Here is a 25,359-nt window from a genome sequence, read left to right on the forward strand (position 1 = left end):
GCGGAGAGGCGTAGCTTGCCGTGAGGGAGACAGACACAAGAAGGCGGAGGTAGCCAGAGGGGAGGGCCAGCCCACCCCCCCCATTGGCCAGTCCTGGCACTTGCGCTGCGGCTCATGACAGTCAGGGATGGGGAGAGGTGGCCCCAGAGAGGCTGATAGCCATCCCCAACCCGCCCCCAAACAGAGGACGGAACCAATGATGGGCAGACCATCACAGGCAAAGGAGAGATGTCCCACTAACATGGGGAAGGAACAGGAGTGAGGCTGGGCATGCGCGCACAAGAAGCCTGGCTTGGTGGCGAGGCGGGGGTGGGGGAGACAGGCCCGCACAGGACCACGGAGAAGCCGTCAATCCCCTCACACCCTCCCACTGTCAGAGACTCTGCCAATGGCAGGCAGACATGCAGGAAGTACCAAGTGCAGGAGTTCGCTGTCATAGACAGTGGCTGGAATGTGTGTATGGGAGTGAGCAGCCCAGCAGCAGACACACACCCCACCCAGAGACCCCCTGTGTTGCCCTGGCGCCCCCTGCCATGTGCACGGAACTCCTCCTTCGGGAGCCACAGAACTCAGAGTGTGAGTGCATCAGCTGCAGAACTCTGAGTCCAACTCATCAGCCCCCCCTTATTGCCCTGTGCACAACAGCCCTGTGGGGTTGGGTAGGCTGTCAGCCAGGGCAGGCTAAGGGGCAGCACTCCCCACCCGTCCAGTCAAGCGAGGGGCAGTGTGGTGGCTCATAGACCATTCCCCCCCCCAAACCAAGTCTGCCTGCCCTCCCAGGCATTCCCTCGGAGAGGCCACTGATGGGGGGGTTGCCCAGGGAACATGCAGCAGATGCCAAGCAGGAGAGACAACAAAGGGCACAGCTCAGACTTTATTTTTCCACAACAGAGTGCAACAGTCTCCCTGGCGCGCACTGGGCAGTCTCGCCGTGGGCGGGACTCCATAAGAGTGGAGGGCAAAAGCAGCTGAGGGAGTGAGGGGGCAGTGGAGCGGCACACGCGGAAGCCTCTGTGTTGGAGTCCCACCTGCAAAACAGAGATAGAGATCAAGAGCACCTGCAGGGGGGCGGCTGGAAGAGCAGGCTGCGTTTCAGCTGGGCGCTTTCTTAAAGGGACAGTCTCTGACCCACCTCCTCGCAACAGGGCAGCTGTCACACACACACCCTGTACCCTGCCAGGGGTTGGGAACGCGGCAGAGGGCAGACCAAGAGAAGGGAGCAGGCGGCAGCACAGGGGACCAGGGTCAGCAAATGCCCCCTGCCGGAGCCCACTGCCTGGTTCAAGTGCCAGAGACACTCGCACACCAAGTGGTCGAGAACAGCGGGAGGGGGAGGCTGGGGGGGAGAGGACAGTGAAACTTACCCAGCCATGGACGACAGTCCTCTCATTCAGAGCCTCCGGGAGCCTGCAACCTGTGGAGACCTGGAAACAAGAGCAGTTAGCCCCGGGGAGAGACCTCTCTCTCCCCCTCGCAAGTCAAAAATACTGTCAAAGCAATCGTGCAGTGCAAAACCTGTCACCGACGTGCCTGCCTGTCCCTCACTCTAAGTCTGTATGGCCGGGAGCTCGTCGGCAGATCTTCCCACCACGCATTCCTCTCCGTAACAATTGAGTTGTGTGAGGCCAGAGCGGAAGTATTTTTAGGAGGGGAGAGACTGCGATTGGGTGCTGGGGAGGGGGCTCGTCAGCCCAAGGCGCGAGGGTATTGGCAAGGCAATCACGCCGCTCCCTAAGGGGTTTGCGAGCTTCCACAGCGGCGGAGGTGACCTTTGTTTTTGGTTTCAACGAGTGCCTATGGGACAAGTCACTATTTTTGCTGCCGTAATGTTGTGCTTCTCGCGGGGGGGACATGTCATGGGCCAAACTGCTCAGGAAGCTGCCTAAGCCTGGCCGTGCCCCCAACCCCACCCCCTCCTCCACCTGAACGCAGTGCTCCGCCTCACTTCCGCCCACACTCCGGCACAGCCCTCAGGCGCCGCTGTCCTTGGGTGGAGCGGCGCTCGGGCGGCCCCCCGTCCACGTAACTCCCCCCCCGCTGTGGCGGCGCCGGTGGTATGTCGGTGCAAACCCTTCCTGCGCCTACGTAGCGGCTCATCTGCTCCCAAAAGACTCCCCCCCCGGATTGTGTTGTAAATGGGCACATACAGGGCCAGGCCTGCACAAAACCCCAGCACGGAGGTGTGTATTGTTGCCCAGGCTGCTGTGGGGATGACATCGTTTAGGTGGGACCTGGGGATTCTCTAGAATTACAGCTTATCTTCAGATCATAGAGTTTAGTTCCCCTGGAGAAAATGGATGCTTTGGAGGGTGGACTCTATTGTACCCCAGTAGAGGTCCCTGTTCTTCCCAGGCTCCATCCTCAAATCTGCAGGAGTTTCCCAACCTGGATCTAGCAACCCAACCCCCTATTCCCTGCTAGTGGCCAGAGGGGACCTCAACCCTAGTTACTACTTCCTGTAGCTGGCTGGGCTAGAACATCTGAAGAGCGAGCTCACTCCTTCCCTCCCTCCTTCTTTCCTCCCTGGGTTGGTTCAAGATATTTGTTTGCCCTGAGCCAAAAGGCAATGATTTTACCAAAGCCGCTTACTGAATTAATAGAGTTGCCTCCAGGTAGGGCCTGGAATTATAACCAATCACCAGGTAACAGAAGCCAGTTGCTCTGAAGAAAATGGCTGCTTTGGAGGGTGGACTTTATGGCATTATCTTCCACTAAGGTCTCTCCCTTCCCCAACCCAGCCCTCTCTAGGCTCCACCCCCCCCAAATCTCCAGGAATTTTCCAACATGGAGCTGGCAGTTTTAAAAATCATGGGCAGACTCTGAACCTGAATTCAGCCTGGTTTTTCTGCACTGACAACCCATTTGGAGAACCTCAACTTTGTTTTTTTCTTAATTATTTTTAAATTAAGACTATTCAAATTGTTAAACTAGTTTTGAACTGACCTGACATGGCTTCCCTCAAGGAACTCTGTAAAATGGGATTTTGTGAGGACCTTGTGAGTGCTTGTTAGTTCAGCCTCATTGCCACTCTGAACTACAAATTCTCAAGCTACCCCCGGGAGGAAAGAGAAGCCCTAAGTATTTAGACCTGCTTCCAAGGGGGAGTGTCCTCTTAAGGCCACACCCCAGCCCTCACCTATATGTTTGACATTCATGCACTTGCTCTTTCTTGGCCTTCCTCTCCTGCTCTCTAGAATGGCAGTTCTGGCCCGGAGGCAGGGTTTTCTTCGCCAGGTAAAGGTGGGAGCTTTATTGGAGTAGGGTTTTAGATATTTTCCAGCCCTTCCTATTGCCAGGGTGCCTTGAGTGTAGGCTGAGTTCTCTCTGGCCTCTTGGGTTTGGCCTAAGAGGTGGCTGCTTAATTTCCCTGAGGGAGAAATTCAGGATTCCTGGGCTGTCTCCTCTTCATTGGGGTCCTTCTAGTGAATTCAAGAGTAGAGAGGTCCCACAGGAGCCCTGGATGGTCTTGAAAGGAAATGGCAATGGCTGAGTTAAAATTTAGCAAAGAGGAGGGTTGCCAACCTCCATGTGGGGGCTGGAGATCTGGCATTACAACATCTCTGAGACAGATCAAGACAGGTAGCTGTGTTAGCCTGCTGGTAGCAGCAGAAAAGAGCAAGAGTCCAGGAGCACCTTAAAGACTAGCAAAGTTTGAGGCAGAGGATGAGCTTTTGTGAGTCACTGCTCACTTTTTCATACTTCAGAGACCAGTAGCCCTGGGGGAAATGGCTGCTTTGAAGGGTGGACTCTAGGGCATCATCATCTGTTGAGGTCCTTGCCTCCCCAGGCTCCATTCCTCTCATCTCCAGGAATTTCCCATCCCTGAGTCAGTTAGCAGGAGCAGGATGAAGCTGAGCCCCTGGCCTCCTGAGTTCCTTTCCCAGAATTATGCTGTTGGGCTGGGCTGTTGCGTACTTGTAATGGGGACCAGCTGTATCAGGATGTTTCAGCTGTTTCCTAGCCTTCCTCGATCTCTGTTGCCTGGTACATAACTCCAGCTCTAGCATGCTAGTCTGGAGGGGTGTGTGTGGGAGAGATGGCTGGGGTGAAAGGATGGTGGGCAGCACAGAGGAGAGAAACAGAGAGGGTGGTGGTACAAGTGCAGTTCTCTCCAAGACTTTCCTCTTGGTCTGTTGAACGTATGAAGCTGCCTTATACTGAATCAGACCCTCGGTCCATCAAAGTCAGTATTGTCTACTCAGACTGGCAGCGGCTGTGTGGGATCTCCGGTCTTTCTACCCCCAGCTGCATTTGGTTCTGTGCGGTGGTGCTGGGGCTTCCTTGTGCCTGGGAGGGAATTTTAGCTGGAGCAGCTTTTCTCTGGAGCCCAAAGGGAATTTTGGCTGGAGCAGCTTTTCTCTGCCCTCCAGTGTCTGCCAAAACTCCCTTTTCCCCAGATTAAAAGAGCAGACACTCCCTGGCAGCCCTCCTTGGTGTCTTGCCAACTCATTAGAGTTCTCAGGATGGCTGGCTCAAAGCCCAATCAAAAAACAACAGGGAAGCAAGTGAAAGCAGTGGCCAAGTTCATTGCTTCCCCTCCAGCTTCAAAGGGAAGAGCCATCCAGATTCTTACCTGGTGGCGAAAGATCATCGGAGCTGGCATTTGGCAAGCAGTCTGGGAGGGAGTGCCATGGAAAAGGTGCCCTCAGAAGGTTGGGGGCACCCAGATGTGCTTGGGGGGCAGGGTCTCTTCTTCCCTCCTCAGGCCTGCTTCTGCTCCTAGCCCCCCTGTTGCTCTTTTCCCCCTGTCCCAGGAAATCCCAGCAAGTCTCCGAGCAGATGGCTCCCAGCGGTGTCCCCGATCCGTCCGCAGTGGTAAGAGGTGGGGTGCAGATGCCGTCAGCCCTGCAGCTTCAAAGGGAAGAACCACGGGGGACAAAATTGCCTTGGGATGTGACCAGAAGGCATAGAAAACATTTGTTTTAAAATGATGGAAGCAAAGCAATAAGTTACAGGATGATGTATATAACGTAGCATATGTTCTGGAGTTTTGTTGAACTGGGGCAGATATATGTTACGTGCAAAAAGGGTGCTAGGAGTGGAAGAAGTTCCCTTTTCATCTGTTAATGTTTTAGGACTACAACTCTGCTGAGCTGCTGGTTCAAACCCATCTGAAGCTAGAGTTGCCAGGTCCAATTCAAGAAATATCTGGAGGCTTTGGGGGTAGAGCCAGGAGCAAGGTTGTGACGTGCATAATTGAGCTCCAAAGGGAGTTCTGGCCATCACATGAAAAGGGATGATTTCCTTTTAAATGACTTCCGTCCGTTGGAAATAACGAAGGATGGGGACACCTTCTTTGGGGGCTCATAGAATTGGGCTCCCTGGTCCAATCTTTTTGAAACTTGGGTGTTTTGAGGAGAGGCACTGGATGCTATGCTGCAAGTTTGCTGCCTCTACCTCAAAAAACAGCCCTCCCCCCACAGATCAATTCTCCATTATCTCCTATGAGAATCAATCTCCATAGGGAATAATGGAGTGCCCAGCAGACACACACACTTTCTGACGACCCTGAAGCAGGGGGAGGGCCTCCAAACCAGGGGATCCCCTACCCCCACCTGGGGATTGGCAACTCTATCTGAAGCTGATCTGGCTTTCCCTGAAGACCCCAGGGACTGGGCTCTTGAGAGGGGGATAGTTCTTCCTTGGAGACCCTGGAGAGTCTCTTCCCTGAGCTACAATCTCTGGACTTCCAGCTTCGGGTGCTATTGTAGCCACAGGGGCTGCAGTGCAGCTCAGAGGAGCATAAGTCAAGATGACGTGTCCTTTCCCAAGCTCTGTTTCAATGCCTTGAGCTCAGCACTTCCTACTGCTGTGGCACCTTCTGTGTTTCTCCCTTCCGTAGTCCATGCTGTGAAAAAGCAGCCCCTGCCGAAGCAGCGCTGGTGCCAGGTCACCTTCCCGTATACGCCTGCCAAGGAAGATGAGCTGGAATTGTGCCCCGGAGAGCTGGTGCAGATCTTGGAGGAGGTGAGGCAGGGCAGCCTCAGGTTGTGTGACTGCAGAGGAGGAGGAGGCAGAGATTGATTGATTGATTTAAGTTAGATTTATATCCCGCCCATTCTGCAAAGACTCAAGGCGGCTAGCAACATAAAATATACAGAGGGATCAGGAGAGATGCAACCCATGGGTGCTTGCGTTGCTGGCCGGCCCAGGCAGCATCTTTACCCTCATGACCTCCCCTTTGTGGCATCCAAGAGCAGGTCTTTCCTTCACCCCCAGGGATCCAGTGTTTGGCCTGGGGAAGCTGTCTGTCCCTCCGCTCATAACTCTCCTTGTCAAACATGTAGCCTTCTGCAAACGGGAGGGCAACGCTTCTGCCAAAAGGGCTACAAAACTCTTCCTCCGTTTGTACACTGTGTGTGTAAAGTGCCGTCAAAGTGCTGCTGACTTCCAGTGACCCCAACCCCATAGGGTTTTCAAGGCATGTTTGCAGAGTGCCTCTGCATTTTCTTGGTGTCTCCCCCATGGCTTTTTTTGTAGCAGGAACTCCTTTGCGTATTAGATCACACACCCCTGATGTAACAATTCTCCTGGAGCTTACAGTAGGCCCGATACGAAGAGTCCTGTAAGCTCTTGGAGGATTGGCTCCATCAGGGGTGTGTGGCCTAATATGCAGAGGAGATCCTGCTACAAAGAAAGCCTTGCGAGTCCCATCCAAGTACTAACTTGGGCAGACACTGCTTTGCTTCCGAGGTCTGACAAGACTGCACTAGCCTGGGCCATTTGGTCAGCTCACATCACTTCTGCACAGATGCTCCCCACCCCAACATGGAGCATGGCTCTTTTACTGGAAGTGTTGTGACTGACACTCCCCAAGATATGAGAACTTTTGTTCCTTTTTGATGTATCTGCTCAATGACTGCAGAAATAAATTATGTATGTATGACACTCCCCAAAAGTGGGGAATTAAGAAACATATTGGGTCACTTCAATCATTGAACAGGAGGGGCCATTTCTCATGCCCCCACATGTAGCCCCAACTGTTCAAGACATGTTCAACAAAGCCAGAGGGGTTTGGAGAATAACTCCATGGTCAGCTTTCTCCAAAGGATCTTGGGAACTGTTGCTTTGGCGGGCGCGTGGCTGGGGGTGGGGGTGTGTGTGGAGTCCTAAGCCCTGTTAGGTTGCCCCAGAACTAGCTATAGGACTCTGCAAGGACCACCTTTCCTTTCTTTGCAGATTGAGGATGGCTGGTGGCTGGGCAAGAAGAGCGGGAAATTGGGAGCCTTCCCCTCCAACTTCGTGCAAGAACTGGGCAGCCAGCCTCCAGGTGGGGCCTGTGGATCTTGCAGAACCACAACGGATCTCCAGGCTACAGAAAAGCGTTCCCTGGAGAAAAATGGCTGGAGGGTGGGCTCTTGGGTACTGTACCTTGCTGAGACTCCACCTCTCCCCAAATCCCACCCTCCCCAGAGTCTACCTGCAAATCTCCAGGAAATTCCCAACCCAAAGTTGGCAACGATGTTCCTTCTACGCTGAGTTTGTGTGAACTAGCTCAGTTTTTTAGGCTCTGGTTTACACATTTTTGTTTTAGCTCAGGAAAAACAGCCCCAGACAAACTAATTTATGCAGTGGCTCACAACTTTATTGCCAGTAGCTCACAAAGTAGAATTTCTTACTCACAAGACTCCACAGCTTAGACTTAGAGGGGGCATTAGTTGGCACCCCTATGGGATGTGAGAGCAGGGCTGAGAAGGGTCATACATTAGGGGTGTCTTCAGGGCTGACCCTGGACTGTCTGGCACCCTAGGCAATGCTAACTTCTAGTGCCCCCCCTCTGATAATGTCACCAAGTCACATGGGAGGACCTGATCTGGCACCCCCAGAAGGCAGGCGCCCTAGGTGATAGCCTAGTTTGACTAGTGGCAGGGCCGGCCCTGGATGTCTTTGCTCCGGGTGAGTCCCCTTGCGGGGCAAAGCAAAGCTGAGAGGGAGGGCATGGTGTAAAGCCTAATTTTCTCTCTTCCTCCCTGGAACTTGGTCAACAACAGAGCCAGTCTTCCTAGAGCCCAAACTGGGGGCAGGGAAACAACGGCCCAAAGTAACAGATGAGACATTCATGCTGACCGAGACGGAGGCTGTGAAGGTGAGCAGAGGCGGGAGCAGGGTGGCCTGGCTGGGGAGAGGGAATGTTTGTTCAGGTTCCCTTGTACCCATTCAGGGAGCAATTTGCAGGGCTACGTGGCAACTGTGTAGTTTTGCTGCCCTCTGCAGGGCAGACTGGGTCCTGCATGCTCTGCTTCCTGTGTTATAGGCCACTAAATTACTTCTGCTTTACAGATTTAATCTCACCCCACAAGTCCTATCAGCCTTGCTCAGGTCTTGCAAACGGAAGGCTTCCTTTATAGAGTCAATCCATCTCATGTTAGGTCTCCCTCTTTTCCTGCTGCTTTCAACTTCTCCTGGCATGATTTCTCTTTTCCAATTTTTCTTCTCATTATGTGACCAAACCTCAGTTTAGTCCTTTTAGCTTCTAAGGAGAATTTAGGTTTAACTTGCTTTAGAACCCACTTATATCTTTTTGGTGATCTATGGCAGTGGTCCCAATCTTTTTGGCCCCAGGGCCAGCCCACCAACTGTGGCCCCAAGGCCGGTAGAGTGGGGGGCTGGGGCACCCAATTTGGCCACCCCTCCCCCCACGGCATCTCCTCCCCCCCCCAGTTTCCCTCTCCCGTTTCCTCTTCCCTCCTTCACCCCCCCACAGCCTTGCCGCCTCCTTTCCGTGTTTCTTCCTCCCTCCCCACCCCGTGCAGCCTCACCACCTCTTAAGGGTGCAACTTGACTCCAACTTTGTTCTACTGCTTCATACCAACACGGCTGCCCACTTGGATCTATCCTTCTCCTCCCGTTTTCCTATCTATCCTTCCCCTCCCACGCAGCCTTGCCGCCTCCCCCCCCCTGCAACATTTTCACCATTTTAAGGCTGGGGAAGGGGCCGTGAAGCTCCTCCCAGGCCAACCTCCCCCAGGACAGAGGCAAGGCCAGCGTCCCTCGTAGCTGCTGTGGGATTAGCTGATTGATGTGGGGGAGGACGGCCTGGAAGGCACTTCACCGTCCCTTCCCCAGCCTTAAATGGTGAAAACGGGAGAAGGAGGCGCCATGGGGAGGTGGCAAGGCTGCAGGGGGGGTGGGCTGGCGAGGCCCATTGCAAACAGACCACGGCCCGGTACTGGTCCCCGGTCCAGGGGTTGGGGACCCCTGGTCTATGGTATTTATAGAACCCTCCTCCAACACCATATTTCAATGACTATTGTCTCTGGCATCCTTCATTGGATTGTTCAGATTAACATGGACGACCTTCTTGTCTCTTCCTATCTGTGCTGTCTGATTCTCACTGCAGCCAGAGACGGTGATGGAGAAGCCCGTTCCACCAGTTCAGAAGCCCCAGACGCAACAAACCTGTGAGTGAGGGTCAGAAACTCCCTATGTGCTGTTGGGGGGCTGACTTTGTTCAGGGGACCATTGACTTTGGGGGGCTGGAAGAAGGAACTGAGGCAGCACCCCCTTTTCTGCACTCCAGTCATTGTATTAAGGCCGTTTAAGAACATAAGAGAAGCCGTGTTGGATCAGACCAATGGCCCATCCAGTCCAACACTCTGTGTCACACAGTGGCTAAAAAACCCAGGTGCCATCAGGAGGCCCATCAGTGGGACCAGGACACTAGAAGCCCTCTTGCTCTGTGCCTTGTGGGGGGGAGGGGAGAAAGAGGCTGGGTACAAGTCCAATTGTGTGTGTGTGAAGTGCTGTCAAGTCACACCTGATTTACAGTGACCCTGTGGGACTTTCAAGGCAAGGGATGGGCAGAGGTGGTTTGCCATTGCCTGACTCTGTATAGCAGGTGGTTTCCTATCCAAATACTGACACTGATCCAGCTCAGGTCCCAAAATCTGATAAGATTGGTTTTGCTTGCTCTATCCAAGTCAAATCAAGGGGTGCAATGCCTGGAATCTGTAGGGGATTGTGGTTTGCTAACAATTGGGAAGGGGGTAACTATTTATAGGCTTGTCTCTGGTAGGGCTGTGGGGGGTATTACTGCTGTGCATTTCTGAGAAGCCTTGGAGTCCCAGAGTTGAATATCTGGCAGGTGTGAATGAGGATGTCCCTCTGGTTTCTTCCTGCTGCAGGTAACTCACCTCTCTATTGCCGAGTCATGTTTGATTATGAGCCAGAGCATGAAGATGAGCTGCTGCTCAAGAAGGGTGACTTGGTTCTCTTGCTGAACAAGGTAAGCGTTGGCAGGGGGTGGGGTGGGAAAGGGTGGCAGGGGACCTCATTAGGGTGGTACAATTCCCCCCTGAGGTCCAAGAGCTGCATCTCAGCTCAGAGTTTCAAGAACACTTAAGAGGGCAGCATCAGATGTAGAAAGCAAAAGTTCTTCCCATTGAGGGGAAGATGGAACCCCCATCACTTAGTCAAAGTATCAATCCTCTCTTAAAAAGGTGAATCACGCCAGTTTGAAATCTTCGTAGTGTGACACTTTCCACTTTTTTTTCCAGCAGGAAAACTCAGGAATGCAATTCTGACTGGCTTGGTGTCAGGGGGTGTGGCCTAATATGCAAATAAGTTCCTGCAGGGCTTTTTCTACAAAAAAGCTCTGCCTAACATGTCTTCCTTCTGGAGGTCCAGTCCTGCATCCTTCAGTGTCTGGTCTGGCTCAGCTCTTAAGACTTGAGGTTTGCAGGTGGGAAGAGAGATGGACAAAACATTTGCAGTGGCCCAGGGAAGGGTGTGCATGTATGTCCATTTGTCTGCTGGGAAGAGACTGTAGCTTCCAGCTTAAGGTTAAGAAAGCCCTTCATCCTTGAGTTCCAGTCAGTCAGTCCCCCCCAGCAAGATCTTGTGCTGGGGAATGAGAAAGGAGATGACAGGCCCTTGGGAGCCCTTTCCAGGAGGGCACTGGTCCCAGCTTGGCCAGAGATGACCATTTCCTTGTTTCTCTTGCAGGACACCATGGATGTGGGTTGGTGGGAAGGGCAGATCCAAGGCAAGAGGGGCCTCTTCCCTGACAACTTCGTCATGCCTTTGCCCCAAATGCCACCTGAGGTGAGAGGACTGTTCTGGCTTGGGGGTGGGGCGGATAGAAGCAGAGCTAAGCTTGCAGATGACACTAAATTGTTCTGGGTGGTGAGAACCAGAGAGGATTGTGAAGCACTCCAAAGGGATCTGTTGAGGCTGGGCGAGTGGGCGTCAACATGGAAAACGAGGTTCAATGTAGCCAAGTGCAAGGTCATGCACATTGGGGCCAAAAATCCTAACTATAAATACAAGTTGATGGGGTGTGAACTGGCAGACACTGACCAAGAGAGAGATCTTGAAGTTATGGTAGATAACTCACTGAAAATGTTGAGACGCTATGCAATAAAAAAGGCTAACACTATGCTGGGAATTATTAGGAAGGGAATTGAAAATAAATCAGACAGCCAGTATCATACTGCCCCTGTAGATGGTGCTACCTCATTTGGAGTACTGTGTACAGTTCTGGTTACCGCACCTCAAAAAAGATATTATAGCATTGGAAAAAATGCAGAAAAGGGCAACTAGAATGATTAAAGTGTGAGAATAGTTTCACTATGGGCTCTTTAGCTTGGAGAAACATTGGGTGACATGATAGAGGTTTACAAGATTATGCATGGGATAGAGAAGGTAGAGAAAGAAGTACTTTTCTCCCTTTCTCACAATACAAGAACTCGTGGGCACTCAATAAAATTGCTGCGCAGTTGGGTTAGAATGGATAAAACGAAGTACTACTTCATCCAAAGGGTGATTAACATGTGGAATTCACTGCCACAGGTGGTGGTAGTGGCTGCAAGCATAGCCAGCTTCAAGAGGAGATTGAATAAACATATGGAGCAGAGGCCCATCAGTGGCTATTAGCCACAGTGTATTGTTGGAACTCTCTTTCTGGGGCAGTGAAGCTCTATATTCTTGGTGCTTGAGTGGGCGGCAACAGTGGGAGGGGTTCTAGTGTCCTGGCCCCACTGATGGACCTCCTGATGGCACCTGGGTTTTTGGCCACTGTGTGACACAGAGCGTTGGACTGGATAGGCCATTGGCCTGATCCAACATGGCTTCTCTTATGTTCTTAGCAAGTGGGCTTCTTGCCATATGGGTGAATAGAAGAATTGCTTGAGATTTGCAGTCTACCAACGGTTAAAAGGCCACTTTCTAGGCAGCTGGCCAAGTCTTCTCTTCCATAGAGGCTTCTTAACATCTCAGAGTGCTGGGAGTGGCAGGAAGGCAGAAAGGTCTCTCCTCTGGAGTTATGCTTCTCCAAGCATCTTTGAGGGGCATAGGTGGCCCTGCCAAAGGCAGTTGTGTGTTGTGGGTTCCCTCCCTTGATTTGGTCTAGCTGTATTCCATCGTCACTTTCTAAACTGTGCAGAAGTGAAAATGGCACAGCCTATCCCAGCGCTGGCCAAACTTGCTTAACATAAGAGCCACAAAGAATAAATGTCAGATGTTTGAGAGCCACAAGACATAAATGTCAGATGTTTGAAAGCTGCAAGACAAGAAGGAAGGAACGAAGGCAGGTAAAGAGAGAGGGAGGGAGACATGGATTAAATGTATTTTGCAAGCTGCTGGCTGGCTTGGCTTGGAGAATTGATTTAAAGAGACAAATGCCTTCTCCAAGCTGGCCGATGGGGTGGTGGGGGCTTCAAGAGCCACACAATATGTGTGAAAGAGCCACATGTGGCTCCTGAGCTGCAGTTTGGCCACCCCCGGCCTATCCTGTATTGCTGTCCAGGGACATTCAGCAGCCCAATTTCTTTTGGTCACTTGACTCTTGTCTTTCTGTAGATCAAATCCCAAGTGCCAGCCAGGAGCAAAAACTCTGGTGAGTAGCAGTCTGGTCTGTCTCGGGCCACTGACATTCAAACTTGCAACTCAAGTCCTCCAAGACCTTGCATTGGACATTGACTTGAACTTGGTTCCTGGTTTCATATTTGCAGAGTGGGAAGAGAGATGGACACAATATTTGCTGTGGACCAGGGAAGGGTTTTTGTTGTTTTGTGTGTTTGTGCTTCAGGTTAAGCTGAGGCCTCTGAGTGTCTTCCTCAGACTCTTTCAAATCTTCTTTTAAATATCGCTTTTAAAGCTACCAAGTCAGCCAAGAAGCTCTTCCATGGCAGCAAAGTGGACTTAAGGCATCTTGGAGACCACAAAGGTGAGTCTGGGCTTCATGCAAGAGGGGAAAGTGTAGGGTTGCCAGCTCTGGGTTGGGAAATACTTCAAGATTTGGGGGGCAAAGCCTGGGAAGGGTGGGGTTTGGGGAGGGGAGAAATGGGACTTCAGTGAACTGATCTGTCGCCTGGAGATTTGTTGTAATTCCAGATCACCAGCCACCACCCAGAGACTAGACAAAACTAGTAAACACTGTTACAATGTTTAGTTACTGCAATAAAGTCCACTATTCCATAAGTTGTTGCAGAATCTGCTGTTTATAAGTTCAGAATATGTTAATACAAATCAACAGTCCTTTATACACACTTTTCCCAACAGTCACCTTGTTGCTTGGAGCAGCCCCTGTAGATATCAACTGACAGAGGGGATGAAAACAATATTTTTAAATTTATTTCACTATTTGGATTGAGTGACAACATGTGTTCTGGATTCAAGAGCATGTTTCTTTTAGAGAATCTTCATCTCATTACAATTATTATTGGAACGAACAGAAATTAAAATAAAACTGATACAGGAATAAACTACATAGAATATGATTATTAATACTGTTCATACAGTTACCAATGTAACACAGAAGGGGAGCCACTTAAACAAACAGCATTTAAAGAGGACTGCCCTGGAGAAGCAGAGACGGTCAGTTAGGCACTTGGGGAAGATTCTCGGGGGTGTATTAGATGAGCCCCGCTCTGAACATAGCAGCCCCGTTGCTGCCAGAGAGCGTGAGAGTCAAGAGGGAACAGGGCACTGTGCTGAGGATAAGGGGAATGCGCCCTCAGAAGGGACCTCTTCTTCGGTTGGTGAGCGGGAATCCTTTCATGCCAAGGAACCATCCCTGGGCAGGGGGAAGGGGGGGTTGGTAGTTGGTGATTCGAAGCTTAGGCAAGTAGACAGCTGGGTGGCGAAACCGCATACTGACCGTATGGTGACTTGCTTGCCTGGTGCGAAGGTAGCGGACATTACGCATGTAGTAGATAGGCTGATAGACAGTGCTGGGGAGGAGCCTGTGGTCATGGTGCATGTTGGCACCAATGATGTGGGGAAATGCAGTCGTGAGGTCCTGGAGGAAAAATGTAGGCTGCTAGGCGGGAGACTTAAGGCCAGGACCTCCAAGGTGGCCTTCTCAGAAGTGCTACCTGTTCCACGTGCAGGGCAGGAGAGACAGGCACAAATTAGAAGTCTTAATGTGTGGATGTGACGATGGTGTAAGGAGAAAGGATTTAAGTTTGTTAGGCACTGGGATGTTTTCTGGAACAAGCGGGAGCTGTACAAAAGAGACGGTCTCCACTTGTCCCCGGATGGAACCAGGCTGCTGGCGCTTAAAATCAAAAAGGTGGCAGAGCAGTTTTTAAACTAAATCTTGGGGGAAAGCCGACAGGAGATGAAATGTCTCTGGTTCGGGAGGACTCGTCTCAAAGAGATGAAGGGTTGGCTGCTATTTTTCTACTGGGTAACGGATCAGAGTTGTCCACTGTGATGGTGACAAACAGTATGGACTGTCTGCCAGAGTCTCGAGGCAGCAGGAGGAAGGTGGCGGGCCTAGCTTGCCTGGGAAATTTTAGATGTTTGTATGCAAATGCTAGAAGTGTTCGAAGTAAAATTGGTGAATTGGAATGCTTAGTGTTGGGAGAAAACATAGACATTGTGGGAATTTCAGAAACTTGGTGGAATGAGGAGAATCAGTGGGACACGGTGATTCCTGGATATAAGTTATAGCGGAAGGATAGGGAGGGAAGGGTTGGAGGTGGGGTGGCTCTGTATGTCAGAGAGGATATACGGTCCAGTAAGACTGAGGTCAGAGAATTAGATTCCCTTTTAGAAATGCTTTGGGTTGAAATAAAAGGGCCCAAAAGGAAATTTAACTATGGGAGTTTGTTATCGCCCACCAAATCAAAAGAGAGAGGATGATTATAATATGATGGAAGCCTTAAAGATAGCGGTTAAATGTACAAACTGTGTCATAATAGGTGATTTTAACTACCCGCAGATTGATTGGGTCAATATGTGTTCTGGTCGAGAGAAAGAGATTGAGTTTCTTGATGCTCTCAATGACTGTGCTATGGAGCAGATGGTCTCAGAACCTACTAGGGGTGGGGTGGTCCTGGATTTGGTCCTAAGTAATGCCCAAGACTTGGTGAGAGATGTAAAAGTGATTGCGCCACTTGGGAGCAGTGACCATAATGTTATTGATTTCACTGTTTGTATAATAGGGAGTTGCCCAAAAAAACTGCCACAACCACGTTTAACTTTAAAAGGGGTAAATTCTCTGAGATGAGGAGGCATGTGAGGAGGAAACTGAAAGGAAAGGTAAATACGGTCAAAACCCTTGGGGAAGCTTGGAGACTATTTAAAACTATAACCCTAAAAGCTCAGATAAAATACATACCACAAGTTAGGAAAGGCACAAACAGGTATAAGAAAAGACCTGCATGGTTAACAAACAAAGTAATGGAAGCTGTAAAAGGTAAGAAGGACTCCTTTAAGTGGTGGAAAACCAGTCCAAGTGAGATTAATAAAAGGGAACACAGGCTGTGGCAAATCAAATGCAAGACTGTGATCAGGCAGGCAAAAAGGGACTATGAGGAGCATATTGCAAAAAACATAAAGACCAACAATAAAAATTTCTTCAAATATATTAGAAGCAGGAAACCAGCCAGGGAGGCAGTGGGGCCCTTGGATGACCATGGGGTAAAAGGATTACTGAAGGAGGATAGGGAAATGGCTGAGAAACTGAATGCATTTTTTGCCTCTGTCTTCACTGTGGAAGATGAGAACTTTTTGCTCGCCCCAGAACCACTAATGTTGGAAGGGGTGTTGAAAGACCCGAGTCAGATTGAGGTGACAAAAGAGGAGGTCCTACAACTGATAGATGAATTAAAAACTAATAAGTCACCGGGTCCGGATGGCATACATCCGAGAGTTCTGAAAGAACTCAAAGTTGAACTTGTGGATCTTCTAACAAAAATCTGTAATCTTTCATTGAAATCTGCCTCTGTTCCTGAGGACTGGAAGGTAGCAAATGTCACCCCCATCTTTAAAAAGGGTTCCAGAGGGGATCTGGGAAATTACAGGCCAGTCAGTCTGACTTCAATACCGGGAAAGTTGGTAGAAACCATTATCAAGGACAGAATGAGTAGGCACATTGATGAACACGGGTTGAGTGGGCGAGTGAGTGGGCTGGGTGAGTGGGCGTCAACGTGGGAGATGCTGTTCAATGTGGCCAAGTGCAAAGTAATGCACATTGGGGCCAAGAATCCCAGCTACAAATACAAGTTGATGGGGTGTGAACTGGCAGAGACTGACCAAGAGAGAGATCTTGGGGTCATGGTAGATAACTCACTGAAAATGTCAAGACAGTGTGCGTTTGTAATAAAAAAGGCCAACGCCATGCTGGGAATTATTAGGAAGTGAATTGAAAACAAATCAGCCAGTATCATAATGCCCCTGTATAAATCGATGGTGCGGTCTCATTTGGAGTACTGTGTGCAGTTCTGGTCACCGCACCTCAAAAGGGATATTATAGCATTGGAGAAAGTCCAGAAAAGGGCAACTAGAATTATTAAAGGGCTGGAACACTTTCCCTATGAAGAAAGGTTGAAACGCTCTTTAGCTTGGAGAAACGTCGACTGCGGGGTGACATGATAGAGGTTTACAAGATAATGCATGGGATGGAGAAAGTAGAGAAAGAAGTACTTTTCTCCCTTTCTCACAATACAGGAACTCGTGGGCATTCAATGAAATTGCTGAGCAGACAGGTTAAAACAGATAAAAGGAAGTACGGTACTTCTTCACCCAAAGGGTGATTAACATGTGGAATTCACTGCCACAGGAGGTGGTGACAGCCACAAGCATAGCCACCTTCAAGAGGGGGTTAGATAAAAATATGGAGCAGAGGTCCATCAGTGGCTATTAGCCACAGTGTGTATGTGTGTGTGTATGTGTGTGTAGCAGGAATTTTTTTTTGGCCACTGTGTGACACAGAGTGTTGGACTGGATGGGCCATTGGCCTGATCTAACATGGCTTCTCTTATGTTCTTACACACTCTGCTTCAGGCTCATGCTCTCGATACAATCTGCTCACTTTTCAAACAGCACCCATGGTTCTCATACTATGATCATGCTAGTTACCTTGTAGTGGTTTAGTGTAGTGGTTAAGTGCACAGACTCTTATCTGGGAAAACTGGGTTTTATTCCCCACTCTTCCACTTGTAGCTGCTGGAATGACCTTGGGTCAGCCATAGCTTTCGCAGAGCTGTCCTTGAAAGGGCAACTTCTGTGAGAGCTCTCTCAGCTCCTCCTATCTCACAGGCAGTGTTCCCTCTAAGCTGAGTTAGCGTGAGCTAGCTCACAGATTTTTAGCCTCCAGCTCACACATTTTTGTCTTAGCTCAGGAAGGATGACCCCAGAACACACTAATTTATACAATAGCTCACAACTTTAATGCCAGTAGCTCACAAGACTCTGCAGCTTAGAGGGAACATCGCTCACAATCTGTTGTGCCCCACAGTCTGTTGTGGGGGAGGAAGGTAAAGAAGATTGTAAGGTGCTCTGATATTCAGAGTGGAGGGTGGGGTATGAAGTCAACATCATCATTTTCTTAATACAATGTCCTGCCTGCTAATGCAAAACACCTGTGCTCACAGTGAGTGCATTTTACTAAAAGTCGCAGAACCCACTAATACAGTCATTCTACATTATTGTTTTAAATAAACACTGATAAATCTAAATCAGCATTAGGTCCCATCGGGGCCAGTGTCTGAAATTTGTGAATAAAGAATGCCTCTTTCTGTAATAAAATCTTGGAAGAGTTCTCAAGGTTGAAACTATGTTTTTTTAAAAGACATATACCACAGTACATCCTATTTCCTCATAAGCACGGTTGAACTCAATACAATGGGAGACAATCATTGCCTTTTCGTCCCTATGTTTAATACAGTAGTGAATGAAATTTGCAAGTATTGTTTTCATCACCTGTATCAATTGATATTGTGTATCAACTGATTATTCTTTAATGAAGGGTGCAAAATGTGGGCTTACAAGATAGCTTTGAGCGTGCCACTGTATCTTCTGGCTCATGGGTCAGACAAAGAAGCCTTCCGATTTTATCCTTAGTATCCCCCTGTGACAAACGCCAAAGAACTTGTAATGTAAAGTCCAATCTGGGAGTGTGGGGTGGGGGAGACATATAGTTGCAGCTGCTGTTCTCTCCTGTAGATAATTCTCTGTTGTCTGATTGTGTCTCACAGATGCAAAGGAACAGAAGACAGATGCCCCCAAGTTGAATCCTCCTGCAAAGAAGTTTCCACCTCCTTCTCCTGTAACGGCAAAGGCCAGACCAGCCCCTGTTGTGTCCCACAAGTAAGATTTAAGCATGTGCAGCTGGCAGCAGCCTTGAGCCAGAGCTCTGGTCTGTTAAGGTCAGGTGTTGTCCGCTCTGCTTGGCAGCAGCTCTGCCACAGTGTCAGGCATGAGAGGCCTTTCCCAGATCTGTTATCTGTTCTCCTGAACCTGGCACCCTCCGCATACAAAGAGGGTGCTCTACCGCTCAGCTCCGGCCCCTCTTTCTTTGAGGCTTGGAGGGTGTTTGTGTCTCTCCTTTATCATTTTACGCTTCTTCTGACACACACATATCCCATTACCACATACACATGCATTGCCTCAGGCCTTTGCCTGTGACGGAATGAAGATATTATGGATTTTTCCACTTCCAGCTGAAGCTAGGGATTGCACCACCTTTTAAAAATAATGCTTCCAGTGTGTTTTGTTTAAAGCACAGAGGGGATAGAATATTTCTCTGTGCTAGTTCTTTTCCTGCAGGGAATCTTTTACAAGGGGCAGCATTAAAGATATCACACACAGTCCGCTTGCAATTGGGAATGGTATATTCTACTCCCCCACTCCTTCCTCCATTTTGTTTTGCTGCATAAGTCAACTGGGCATGTTTCTAGCAGCAGGCTAAGAGTGCCTCTGAGCATGTGCAGTTACTACTCAAGTAACCAGGGCATTTTTGTAGCAGGAATTTCTTTGCATATTAGGCCACACCTCCCTGATGTAGCCAATCCTCCAAGAGCTTACAGGTGTGTGGCCTAATATGCAAAGGAGTTCCTGCTACAAAAAAAGCCCTGCAAGTGACCATAACACAGTGGAGATTAAAATGAAAGTTGGTTGGGCTACAGAAGGCTTAAAAAGCAACCTCTGGTTTCCTGGCAGGCCACAAACAGCATTTAAGCTGGCCAGATGTATTGGTGGTGTAGGGTAGGATTCACCTTGGGGAGTAACTTTGTATTAGGCTTTTGGCCTTCCTCACTCTGATCCTCATTTAAGAGAATGGGGAGGGTCTGGTCAGCTCTCCATCCTTGACTGAGGCTTGCAACTGGACTGTAATACACATACTTCACTTGGTCCTTTATAGTAAATAAGCTGTGGGATTCTGTACCACCTGGAGCATTTAGGTTGTCTTCAAGGGCAGATCCATGTGGAAGGCATTACACTAGTCTAGCCTTGAAGGAACCGTAGCCCTTTTGTCGTGCTAAACTGACAGGGGAAATGTTGCTGTTGCTGGCTGACTTGCAAAGGCTATTTGTAATGACCTGGGGTGTTTCAGAGCTGGAAATGTGTATTTAGATTCCAGACTGCAGAACCACAGGTGATAGAAGAAGGGATTCAGAGATAATCTGTAATTTAGTGGCAGAGCATCAGCTTGGCATGCACAGGGTCCCAGGTTCAATCCCTGGCATTTCCAGTTAAAAGATCTCGCAATAGGTGATGTGAAAGACCTTGACCTGCAACCCTGGAGAACTGGTACCAGTTTGAGTAGCAATGCTGACTTGCATGGACCAAGGCTCTGATTTCAAGGCAAATCCAAAGGCGGCTTCTCCTTTCTTTGTGGTGGGTTCTGATGGCCTGCATATAAGGCCTGGAAACTGCAGACTTTACAGATGTGTGTGTGTGTGTGTCTGTGCATTCGGGGGGGGGGGACTTGCAGGGGGGTCGTTATTGTGGCCAGCCTATGCTGAATGAATCCCTCCATCCCTTCTTCCTTATGATTCTTGCAGATCCTCAAGTGTTCCCACTTCCTGCATGGCAACCCCTGGGGGGAAAGGCAAGCCTAGTGAGGCAGGTACGTGTTTGCTCCCCCCTGCAGTGCAAGTCACAGGAGCCCCTGGCTCTGAATTGGGCACAGCATCTCCTGAGCTACTTTCTGATGTGCAGGGGTGGGGTGGGGGGTTGAGAGAAGGCTAGTAGGGAGGGGGGATTTCTTTGCCAATGGTGCCATGGCTATGTCTCTTCCCAGAAACCCCTCCTTTCGATGCTCTCCTCGTTTCCCATGCCAAACTGAGCCACCCAACAGCTGACCGCCCCAAAATGCCAGGGAAGAGGCCTCCCAGCCAGCCGACAGCAGATTCAGGGGTAGGTACTCCACTCTTTTGTGCCCTCCTCTCTTTTGCAACGGCAGGGGAGGTGGAAAAAGGGGAGTGTGGAGAATACTTCCTAGGTGAATGCTCCATAGCTGCTGAAATCCTCTGCATTCCCAGTGGCAACAAAAGGAACATAGAACATCATTGTGTGGATACAGCCAAAAAGTTTGGGCAACAATATTGACAATCTATTGCTGTTCAGTGTGTTCTCTGCTGTGTGGTTTTCTCTTTTTAGCTCTCATTGGTGGCACTATTTCTGACTTAAAGTGCCATTCCAGCACCCATCTGTCCCACAAGAACAGTTGCTGTCTGTCTTTAGTGACTCCCTTTAAAAGTTCATTCTATCCTTCTGTGTCGGGCATTGTTCACAATTTCTGGTTCTCCAGCAGGCTGCCCGGTTCTCTTTGTCCATGAATGCCAGTCTGCTGTTGTTCCCTTTTCCAAGCATTCTTGGATATGGAGTGTACTTTGCCAAAGGGGATAGGTCCCAAGATGGCGGTGTTGGCGGTGGCTGAGCAGCTGCTGTCAGACGGGGAAGGAGGCGCTATGGACCTGGTGCAGTTGTCCCCTCTGTCACAGTCTCCACAGCCCTGGGTGGACTCACAGTCCCTGGAGTAACTCCCATAGAGCAATAAACTGGTGGGACTGCCCATTGTAGCCCTTGAGAACACTCTCAGCTTCCTGTCCTACAAGGAGACCAACCAGCTCCGCCTGGTCTGTAAGCAAATGGACTTTGTCTGCCAGAGAAGGCTGAATCAGGGATTTCTGAAGGTGGAAAGAGAGCACAATTTGTGCCAGAAACGAGTTAAAGCACAGCTTCCAAGACAAGAATCCAAGAGGATGAATCATTCACTAGTGTGCCATGCAGATATTCTTGCTGCTGTAAAAACAAGGCTGTTGTTGCTAAATAGGCCATTCATGACGTATGTGAATGCTAACCTCTGCTGCTTTATACCTGGGAAGGTAATAGATTAAATGTATTGTGTGTTAAGGTACGTAAACTCTACCAAAGCTCCTCAGAGACCCTACAAAGTCCTTCCGGAGTTAAGGGACATTTCTTCTATGGCAAAGGAACATTTTGATGAGAAGACAGTCCCAGTCCTAAAAAGAAAGTTGGCAGGATCAGGTGTAGCAAGTCCTTCTGCAGCCTTCACCACGCAAAACTGTCAAGGGAGGAGGAGGCCACTAAGCTCCAGCAGCCAGTCGAAGCCAGGCTATGTCTTTGCTGAGGCATGAAATTCCACAGCTCCACTTCAAGGTGCAAGCGCAGCAGAAGCAGCTCCAGGACCAAGATCAGAGACTGCTTAAGCAAACCCAGATCATAGGTAAGCAGAACGCCTGACTGGCTGAGCTCAAACGCAAACTGCCCGTGATTATGGGAAGCGTAGTAGGAAGTTCTTCAGGGCCTGCACCAAACCAGGAAGCTCCTAGGAAGTGGAAGGAAACCGTTGAATCAATAGGTTGGCTTAGGAAGTCAAAACGCCTTCAGAATAACAAATCACTGTGGAATAAATTATAGCTCTCAGAAAAATGTGCTACTTTAGTAGCCCAGGACACTGATATTCACAGTATGGTCTTATTTAGCCTGCTGGTTCTTCAGAACACCATAGACTCAAATGACATTTTCCCTTCTTGCTAAGTCATGTTTCCCTCCTCCCCTTCTGTTTGAATGGGTCCTACTTTGTACAGGATTGTGATGATTTGCCAATGATTTGTACTATAAACAACAATCAGAATTGTGAATAATTAAATAAGAAATAATACGTGTCAATAGTCTATAACAAACATATTTATTTAATGTTCAGAATCACATACAAGTCTGCTAAATAGCTTATTCCAGTGTGTTGAAATTGATCCGTTCCAGAGTACAATCCAACAAATGGCTTATTCCAAAAGTCTCTTTGAACAGCCACGATGTCCATTCAAAATTTAAAGTGCTCAGTTCATTCAGCTAAAGTGCATCAAATATCTGGGAAAAGTGTCCATACAGATGTATGAAAAATTCAAACGAGATTGGACTCCATATAGCCAGCTGTGATGGTGCCTTTTTGCCTGTTTACATTCCCGTTCTTCAGACTGCATCATACCTGTTGCTCTGTTCCACCCTTCTGTGCACAGATTTTGAATAGACATTGTGGCTGTTTGAAGAGAGACTTTTGGAATAAGTCATTTGTTGGATTGTAATCTGGAACAGATCAATTTCAATACACTGAAACAAGCTATTTAGCAGACTTGTATGTGATTTGGGACATTAAATGAATAAGCATTTGTTGTAAACTATTAACACAGCGCAGAGTGTTAAAGCTGCAGTACTGCAGTCCTAAGTCTGACATTCTCTACTCACGACCTGAGTTCGATCCCTGGCGGAAGCTGGGTTTTCAGGTAGCTGGCTCGAGGTTGACTCAGCTTGCTGGGGGGAAAGTGTAGATGACTGGGGAAGGCAATGGCAAACCACCCCGTAAAAAGTCTGCCGTGAAAACATTGTGAAAGCAACGTCATTCCAGAGTTGGAAACGATTGGTGGTTGCACAGGGGACCTTTCCTATTTCTTAGTTAATCATTCATGGTTTTCATTTTTATCCTTCCTTTAATCTCCTTATTAATGATTTGTACTAACCAGACCTGCTGTATCATGTTCTGAAATGTTAAGTTTTCTGTGGAGATTATTATTAAAGTGAAATTTATGTTTATGCCTTTTCTGATACCGGATTATCTTCTTGTCAAATTTAAGGCTGGATTTATTTTAAATTGGTAAACAGCAAATGTCATGTTCACTTGAAAAGATCCACTTTTCAAAATCTTGTTTTGAAAAAAAGATTGACTTTTCCATTGCAAGTGATTGTGTTGAGAATGTCTGAAAAATAGTTATAGACATGGGAGTCTACGTAACAAGTAAAGATGACTTCTTAAGCTACAGCACCAGTTATTTATATTGTTGTAAATTTAGCAAACAGTTGACTTCTGTCTGATTTTCACAAATGCACACCCTGGGTTGTAGCCTGTGGGGGGGGGGGGCAATGGGGCAGTGCCCCCCATAGAATCTGCAGCCCCCCACCCGATCTTCCCATTCAGTGAAAGATTGGGTGGGGGTGCTGCAGATTCTATGGGGGAGGACTGCCCCCAGCGCCTCTCCACCGACTACGACCCTGAACACACCGTACTTCTAAGTGTCTGAAGCCATAAAATCTTTGCGTGGATAGGTGCCTGCATTGCCTAGTCAGCTTGCTTAAGCACTTGCCTGGAGTTGCTATTCAATCTGCCTCTCCTAACTTTTGTAAAATTTGTTCTGTTCCTTAGCCAGGACTCTGCACATGCTTTTAGAGATTTGAGGGTAGAACCTGTGGAGGGACCTCAGCAGGGTCCGATGCCATAGAGTCCACCTTCCAAAGCAGCCATTTTCTCCAGGGGAGCTGATCTCTGTAATTCTGAGAGATCTCCAGCCACCAGCTTGGCTCTTGGGATGCAATTTAATGGTGTGTATAAAGCTATCTTTAATGCTGTGTAGAACCCTATATAAATAGTAGGACAATAACCACGTAGCAGCACAAATGGTTCTCCTTTTTTGTTTAGGTTAGTCACAGGGGGTGGGGGAGAACCATGGCCTTTTAAAACTGGTATAAAACCAATCTACATTGCAGGTAATCCCTAAAACACAGAATGTGTGGTTTACTCACAACTCCCAGGTTTAGTCCTTGGTATTTGCACTCAAAAATCTCTGTATGAAGCCTGGAAAAGATTAGTTGTAATAACATGCAGTTAACACAGAAGCTGGTGAAAGACTCTGCTTTTCTCCTGTGGTTTGAATGCTGGATCTCCTCTTTGGTGCTACACCCAGAGGATGTAGTGATGGCCACAGGCATGGTGCTGGAAAGTGCTGTCTTGTGGTAACCCCGCGGGGTTTTCAAGGCAAGAGACAGGCAGAGGTAGTTTACCTTTGCCTGCCTCTGTGTCATGACCTTGGTATTCTTTGGTGGTCGCCCATCCAAGACCAACTCTGCTTAGTTTCCAGGATTTGACAGGAATGGGCTAGCCTGGGCTATCCAGGTCAGGGTGGCCACAGGCACAGACAGCTTTAAAAGGGGATTAGATAGATTCATGGAGGAGAGGTCTATCAGCAGTTGCTAGCCATGGTGACTAAAGAGAATCTCTGCATTCAAATGCAGTCAGCCTCTGAATCCCAGAGCCAGGAAGCAACATCTGGAGGAGACCTTGGCCTTTGCACCCTGTTGTTGACCCTCCAGAGGAACTGCTTGGCCACTGTGTAAAACAGAGTGATGGACAGATGGAACTGCTGGTCTGATCCAGCAGGGACTCGTCTTATGCTCAGTTAGGAAGGGGGTACCTGGATCTGCAGCAAAAGTTACAATTGTAAATTATTTCACTAAAACTGCATTCAGATGTTAGGACAAGCTATCATGAAACTGTGCCCCATGGCGCAGAGTGTTAAAGCTGCAGTACTGCAGTCAGAGCCCTCTGCTCATGACCTGAGTTTGATCCCAGTGAAAGCTGGTTCAGGTAGCCGACTCAAGGTTGACTCAGCCTCCCATCCTTCCGAGGTCCGTAAAATGAGTACCCAGCTTGCTTGGGGGGGGGGGCGCGGGGAGTGTAGATGACTTGGGAAGGCAATAGCAAACTACCTGTAAAAAGTCTGCTGTGAAAACATTGTGAAAGCAACGTCACCCCAGAGTTGGAAACGACTGGTGCTTGCGCAGGGGACTACCTTTACCTTTATCATGAAACTGGGATTGGGAATGAGCATAGCT

General features: G+C 48.9%; 1 protein-coding gene and 1 pseudogene across 1 annotated transcript in view; both read left to right on the plus strand.

The window, feature by feature from the left end:
* SH3D21 (SH3 domain containing 21) overlaps positions 1–25,359 on the plus strand; it is a 34,202-nt gene that overhangs the window by 3,812 nt on the left and 5,031 nt on the right. The window contains exons 3-14 of the mRNA XM_060258601.1: positions 4,755–4,815; positions 5,843–5,967; positions 7,180–7,270; positions 7,992–8,086; positions 9,341–9,401; positions 10,119–10,225; positions 10,945–11,043; positions 12,799–12,835; positions 13,097–13,165; positions 18,426–18,537; positions 20,235–20,299; positions 20,474–20,589. Of these exons, the coding sequence (XP_060114584.1) occupies positions 4,755–4,815; positions 5,843–5,967; positions 7,180–7,270; positions 7,992–8,086; positions 9,341–9,401; positions 10,119–10,225; positions 10,945–11,043; positions 12,799–12,835; positions 13,097–13,165; positions 18,426–18,537; positions 20,235–20,299; positions 20,474–20,589 (1,038 nt within the window). The remainder of the gene's footprint in view (positions 1–4,754; positions 4,816–5,842; positions 5,968–7,179; positions 7,271–7,991; positions 8,087–9,340; positions 9,402–10,118; positions 10,226–10,944; positions 11,044–12,798; positions 12,836–13,096; positions 13,166–18,425; positions 18,538–20,234; positions 20,300–20,473; positions 20,590–25,359) is intronic.
* Positions 21,090–22,116, plus strand: LOC132586442 (F-box only protein 28-like; annotated as a pseudogene).

This window comes from Heteronotia binoei, chromosome 17 (genome assembly GCF_032191835.1).
Source record: "Heteronotia binoei isolate CCM8104 ecotype False Entrance Well chromosome 17, APGP_CSIRO_Hbin_v1, whole genome shotgun sequence".
NCBI classification, from domain to species: Eukaryota; Metazoa; Chordata; class Lepidosauria; order Squamata; family Gekkonidae; genus Heteronotia; species Heteronotia binoei.